This window comes from Tarenaya hassleriana, unplaced genomic scaffold, assembly GCF_000463585.1.
Source record: "Tarenaya hassleriana unplaced genomic scaffold, ASM46358v1 Cleome995, whole genome shotgun sequence".
Taxonomy (NCBI): Eukaryota; Viridiplantae; Streptophyta; class Magnoliopsida; order Brassicales; family Cleomaceae; genus Tarenaya; species Tarenaya hassleriana.
Window position 1 is genome coordinate 782 of NW_010972382.1, and position 7,075 is coordinate 7,856.

Here is a 7,075-nt window from a genome sequence, read left to right on the forward strand (position 1 = left end):
GAACAGAATAAGTTTTTTAAAATGTAAAATAACATAATAATTCGTATTAAATTTATGAATAAAAAATAATAATAATTTTAAATTTATGCGGTTGTCCATGTAGCCAACTCGAACAAGCCAATCACGAGACGCCAGCGCTCCAAGTGGCAATCGCGCGTGAAGACACGCGGTCAATGACCAGGACGAACATCTCGCTAAATCCGTCCAGATTCAAAATAGACGAGCGTATGGGCATTGGAAAAGTCAACCCCAGCTAGATCGCTCTTAGCTTTTGACTTTTCCCACCACATTGCAGAACCCGTGGTTTTTTCGTAATTCTTTATCTAACCCGCTTCAGTCTCTCTCCCCTAATTAAATATTTATATATTTTTTTAAATCATCTCAACATATGGATTCTTGTTTGAATTTTTCAAAGCCTCTTCATTAGAATCAACCAGCTATTTTATTTTTAATCTTGATACCGTTCTCCTCCAATTAGATTATTTATTTTTTTATGTTTTATACATCAATTATATTATTTTTAATAAAACTCATATCTTTTTTTCTCTTGTGGATTTATTTTTTTTCTCACAGTTAGATAGAAGATAGAGAGACAGAGAGACGGAGAGAGAGAGAGAGAGAGAGAGATTAGGGTTCATTGAATATGGACATGAAAACAGTTTCGGTGAGTTTCGTGGTTTTAGTAAACAGATGACAGAAAAAGAAAGTGCACAATCTGGCGATCAAAATAGGTTGCATCTATTCTCGGGCACTTTTCCTCTTAAATCTTTCTTTTCATTGATTATTTTATATATATATATATATTTCTTCGACCTTTTCAGACACTTTTTCCACAGGAAAAAATAATATATAAAATAATATATTAGATAATTCATGAACACGTGAAAATCTTGGAGGAGAAAGGCGAAAAGTGGAAATCAAAAGAGTGTTGTTTCCAGGTACGTGATGATTTCACCTTCCACTATCAATGGTTTTGATGAAAATTTGCATCTCCTACCGATTATTTGATTATTTATGTTTTCTATCTTCTCCGCGAGGTAACACGTGTCATGTGTACGCTACTATTTGTTTTTTAATTCTAATTGACGAGTTCATATTATTATGAAAAAGGGTATTCTAAACTGAAGAAAATTTTAGAAATAAATTGGTAAAAGTGTTTTCAATGAAGAAAAAAGTCATACATCTTACTAAGTTAGTGTCGTCTGGGGGAAAAAACATCATCAATATATCGAGAGATCGAGGCTTCTAACTCTTTACCAATTCACCTATCGTCTATCAGTTACGGTTGATTTACTTGTTCTATGTGTATTGTGGGTTCATCCACGTGGGTGAGGTTTATCCAACTAGCGTATAAGAAGGGTGACCGTTTGGGTTTTACACTATATAAAAAAAAAAGTTAGTATCGTTTAAAATTTTTCTATTTTATTTTACGTGAACGTTCTAAAATTGAGATTAAACCTTCACCCACCATTCGCAAAACAGTGTTTATAAACTAAACATTAGTTGAAAATGGTTTTTTAGTTTCTAAGTTTAGAAATTTTATTGGCAAAAGCAGATTTTTGTTATCTAAGTGCTAATCGATTGGTGTTGAGTTTATAGAAAGAAGAAATAGTTTTTAAAATAGAATGTGTGGTATATGAACTCAAGGACGTGATCTTATGTCCTTTATATTTTTTTATAACGCATTTAGCATATGTTATTTATTTTCATAGTTACATTAGTCTAATGGACATCAAACGTTATTTCGATCCTCGCGACTAGGTGTACTTGAAAATTTCTAAGATTAGATGAAATATAATATCATCTAAAGCAAATTTTAATAAAATGGTTAAAGAAACCATATAATTTGTAAAAACAAAATCTAAAGAGAACATCACCTCTGTCAGTCTTTACCATTATTATAACCGATATTTTGTTTGGACATTTTGTAAAGTGTAAAATTAATTTTTTTACAAAACCATTTTTTTATTTAATTTTTTAACGAAGAAGAAGGAGGCTTAAGAAAAAGATTCTGTAAAGTGTTTTGTTACTTTTGAACTTTGGTCCGTTTTCACACCTATGGTGAATTTGTTTTCCAATTTCAGTAATGATTGTGACATAATTTATAATCTATTTTGTAGATACGATCCGAAAAAAATGATTTACAATGTCCAACTCCTGTAGTAATATAGGCTAGCAATCATCCCCAAGGGCCTCTCTTTGTCAATAATGATGGTCTCCCTCTTGCAAGAAAAAAAAATGAGTTGCAGCCATCAACTCTGAGAAATTGTTTATATTCAAAATAGCCATTGACTTCAAGATTATTTCCAATTTAATAAAGACAACAATGCCACTGACCTAATCAAACTTTGCTTACACTTTCTATTAAAATGTATTTGCCTCTATTGCATTCCAGATTCATTTACGAAGTATATATATATATATATACTATAATTGCAAAATATAGAATACAATCCACCTATTTGGAGGTTTGACTTTCACTTCTTCTTTAATGTAGTAAACTTGCTTATAAATACACTTCTTCGTTAATTGTTACCCCCAAACAGATCTCTGTACTCTTACAACCATTCTTAAAGGGCTTTCTCCATCATCTTCTCGTGGGTTAGATCATCGTTCCTTTATTCACACATTTTGGACCAACATTTAATATATCTTCGTCTCTTTTCTATTAATGCTACCGCTTTCCGTCGTTTCTAATTCTCTATTTTTTTTTTCGTGCATTTATTAACTCTCACGTCCTCTAAACTGAAAATAAATTTGTGGGTTGTGATAAAATTTATAAGCAGAAGTCATGGCGGCGAGAGCTCACCCTGTCGACGGAGATGGCGAGCCGACCGCTGGAGATATCCGAAGTCTTTCATCGTCACGGCGGGAGAGCCACGGGCCGTACATCCATAGAGTGGGTGTGCCTCCGAAGCAAAACCTGTTCAACGAGTTCATGCACCATATCAGAGAGACCTTCTTCCACGACGATCCTCTACGGCATTTCAAGGATCAGCCGAGATCGAAGAAGTTCATGCTCGGTGTGCAGGCAGTGTTCCCGGTTTTCGAATGGGGAAGAAACTACAATCTCACCAAGTTTCGTGGAGATTTAATCGCCGGTTTAACCATCGCTAGTCTCTGCATTCCTCAGGTGACCGATCTTTTCTTGTCCCCCAAGTAACCAACCTCTTCTACACGTTCTGTAGTAAACTAAGAATTCGAAACATACCCGTTTGATTAACCTCGCGGTTGGAATCGCATATCTTTTCTTCAACTTTGTCGAGGGTCAAAAACTCGATTACAAGAATTGAATGCACTTTTCCATGACCCAAATGTTCTCGTCTAGAAATCTGATATATATGTCCGTATGTATTTCTTCGGAATTCTTTGTTCAATTAACCTTTTGGAATGTCAAGGGGGAGACATGTCAACTGTTGTCTATATTTCAAATAGACATATCCAAATCATACCTCTTCAAGTGTATGTATCCTTCACGTTCGAAATCGTGAGACTGATTATGTATGTCTTGTCATGCTATCAGGACATTGGGTATGCGAAACTCGCGAATCTTGATCCTAAATACGGATTATGTAAGTACTCCATCGATCTCCTACTATGATGCTATAAACATTATTATGCGATATGCGTATTGACTGTTGATCTGTATGAATGTTTTGCAAATGAATACAGATTCGAGTTTCATTCCACCGTTGGTGTATGCATGTATGGGTAGTTCAAGGGATATAGCAATCGGACCAGTTGCTGTTGTGTCTCTTCTCTTAGGAACTTTGCTTCAGAATGAAGTTGATCCGAAAAAGAACCCTACTGAGTATGTCCGCCTCGCCTTCACGGCCACATTCTTCGCGGGTATCACTGAAGCAGCCCTCGGATTCCTCAGGTAAATACTTGGGTATTTAACTTAACATATATAAGGATCGAAATCTTTCTAAATATCAGACTGTAAACGTCTTTTCCTCGGGTATCAGATTGGGATTCTTGATCGATTTCCTGTCCCATGCGGCGATTGTTGGATTCATGGGAGGCGCAGCCGTCACCATTGCCCTTCAGCAGCTCAAAGGGTTCCTCGGAATAAAGAACTTCACCAAGAAAACCGACATAATCCATGTCTTGGACTCGGTCTTTAGCGTAGCTCATCACGGAGTATGAACCGATCATACCGTTTTGTTTCACTTTGTAGCATCTTTCTTTGATGTTGAAATCCATCCTCCTCACCAGTTGTTATGATTTTCTTGCAGTGGAACTGGCAGACCATTCTCATCGGCGCAAGCTTCTTGGCCTTCCTTCTCACAGCCAAATTCATCGTACGATATATAACTTATATACATCATCCATATACTTTTATTCGTGATCTGATAGTTCTTGGATTGAATTTGTTATGACCGATCGATCTCTTGGATGACATATACGACAGGGGAAGAAGAACAAGAAATATTTCTGGATTCCAGCGGTTGCTCCATTGTTATCTGTCATCATATCCACCTTCTTCGTGTTCATAACCCGAGCCGATAAAAAAGGAGTTGCAATCGTAAGCACAAAGCTATCTGCTTTTTATGCTTGCAGCGCAAGTAATTCAACGTTGTATTGATCAACGTTTCGGTTTTTTTTTTTTTACGAATGAAGGTGAAACACCTCGACAAAGGCATAAATCCTGTATCCGCAAATCAAATCTACTTCACGGGCGATTTTCTTCTCAAGGGTGTCCGTATAGGTGTAGTCGCTGGCATGATCGCCTTAACGGTAACTATGTTCAATGTTCCATCATGATTCGGATTCCACACATTTTCCTTCCATCTAAAACCTAACGTCCAAATCTCCACGTTTGCGTTTGCTTCAGGAAGCGGTTGCGATTGGAAGAACATTTGCAGCCATGAAGGATTACCAAATTGATGGTAACAAAGAAATGGTGGCTTTAGGTGCTATGAATGTTGTCGGTTCAATGTTCTCTTGCTACATAGCGACTGGTAAGACTCATCATCCAAGAAAAAGATCAGAGATTTGACAAAACAATCCGAAATCGTTATTTGATCCGATCTGAGAATTTTTTTTCCGGCGTTTCTTCTGTTTCGGCTTTCAGGTTCATTCTCAAGATCAGCAGTGAACTTCATGGCGGGATGCCACACTGCAGTATCAAACATAGTCATGTCCATTGTTGTGCTCTTGACGTTGCTTTTCATAACTCCTCTCTTCAAGTACACTCCAAACGCGATTCTTGCAGCGATCATTATAAACGCGGTTATTCCATTGATCGATGTCAATGCGGCTGTTCTTATCTGGAAGATCGATAAATTCGATTTCATCGCTTGTATGGGAGCTTTCTTCGGCGTCATCTTCGCCTCTGTTGAGATTGGTCTCCTTATCGCGGTTCGTACAATAACATACACATAGATACATATACATACAGACATACATAACATACATAATTAACATCTGAATGTTTTGGCGAATAGGTTTGCATCTCATTCGCCAAGATACTGTTGCAAGTTACGAGGCCTAGAACCGCGGTTCTAGGAAAGATACCGAGGACGACAGTCTACCGGAACATTCAACAGTATCCTGAAGCGAGTATGGTTCCTGGTGCACTCATCATCCGAGTCGATTCCGCGATTTACTTCTCCAACTCCAACTATGTCAGAGAAAGGTAAAAGACGAGGAAACCCTAATCCATCAAACTAACTATCCAGTTCACATATTACCGAGCTTGTCGTGTCAGTTTTATTGTGTTGTAAGAATATCCACAAGACGGGGTTGAGTCCGCGGGTTACTTGGTTTGCAGGAAACTAATGTTCTGTTGTGGGGATTTTCCTGCAGGATGCTGAGGTGGTTGACAGATGAAGAAGAGAAGGTGAAAGCTGCAAATCTACCCAGAATCCAGTTTCTGATCGTTGAGATGTCACGTAAACACTCACTCTCTCTCCCTAAATACGTATATATGCGCGTATGCAGACACGAATTTCTACGACTCCCACCAACTATTTTTACCTACTTTCAGCTGTTACTGACATCGATACGAGCGGTATTCATGCCCTGGAAGACTTATACAAAGCTCTCCAGAAAAGAGATGTTCAGGTATACATATATATACACACACACACTCAAAGTACAAGCATGTGATAGTGGATTTGGAGGAAACGGGTTTACCTTGAAGGAGAAGTTAAATGAATCTGTGTTGTATAAACAGTTGATTCTGGCGAATCCTGGACCCGCGGTGATAGACAAGCTTCACCTGTCGCATTTGGCCGACATGATCGGACACGACAAGATCTTCTTAACAGTCGCCGACGCAGTGGCTTCGTGTTCTCCCAAGCTCTTGGAAGATGTTTGAATCTGTAAAAAAAAAGATGAAGATGTTGACGATAACGATGGAGAAGAAGAAGAAGAAGATGAGAAGAAAATAAGTTGCTGAAAGAAAGCTCTCTGAGTTGTGCAGTTACGAGAGAGCGAGTGACTTTGCTTTTTCTTCTTATGGTATAGGGGTCAAATGTAGTTGACCTCTGTGAGTCCCACCATAGGGAAACAAGCTGAATTTACGAATTTACCCTCTCGTGTTTGTAAATGTCTCTCTGGCTTCGGTTTCTGTGTTGTCTTGCCCCGCGTGTTAATACGAATGGTTTAAATGAGCTTATCAGTTGTCACCATCAGTTTTTATATTTATTAATTATATATTAAAAAAAATCATTGGAGAAACCTAACGTTGACTTAAATTATAAATAAAGCGAGGAGTGGGTGGATGGGTGCGTCATGAAATGCAAATGAAGGGGGGCTGAAAAACGGTCAGATTCATCAAAACGTGGTGAAGATTCATCGTCATCCTGTGTCCATATTGACATGACATTATCCATATCTCATTTTTCAAGGCTTGTCGTATTAGGTAGTCGTTGGGCCGGGCACCATTGATAATTGTTTGGGCCTTATACGTATTATGAATATGTAGTGTAAGTGGGCCAGATGGTGAAGCCCGATAGTGGAAGATAGGGCCCATAATCAATTACGCTTAGATATTTGGGTTGGGACCAATCAGCCAGTTTGGGCAGCTTGACCATTCATATCTCTCTCTCTCTCTCTCTCTCTCTCT

At 38.1% G+C, this 7,075-nt stretch overlaps 1 protein-coding gene across 2 annotated transcripts; it reads left to right on the forward strand.

Moving 5' to 3' along the window:
* Window positions 1-626: 626 nt before the first annotated feature.
* On the forward strand, window positions 627-6,625 carry LOC104804884 (sulfate transporter 1.3-like). Of its 2 annotated transcripts, none has more exons than XM_010529249.1 (14): window positions 627-938; window positions 2,787-3,133; window positions 3,524-3,572; window positions 3,673-3,880; window positions 3,969-4,143; window positions 4,239-4,304; window positions 4,415-4,528; window positions 4,624-4,740; window positions 4,838-4,964; window positions 5,078-5,364; window positions 5,451-5,641; window positions 5,812-5,897; window positions 5,993-6,069; window positions 6,182-6,625. In XM_010529249.1, exons 2-14 carry the CDS (start codon window positions 2,792-2,794, stop codon window positions 6,323-6,325), a joined length of 1,983 nt encoding a protein of 660 aa, XP_010527551.1. In that variant the 5' UTR covers window positions 627-938; window positions 2,787-2,791; the 3' UTR covers window positions 6,326-6,625. The 2 variants fall into 2 exon arrangements, with proteins under 2 accessions (XP_010527551.1, XP_010527550.1); XM_010529248.2 differs by lacking the exon at window positions 627-938 and adding an exon at window positions 2,404-2,601.
* The last annotated feature ends 450 nt before the right edge of the window (window positions 6,626-7,075 follow it).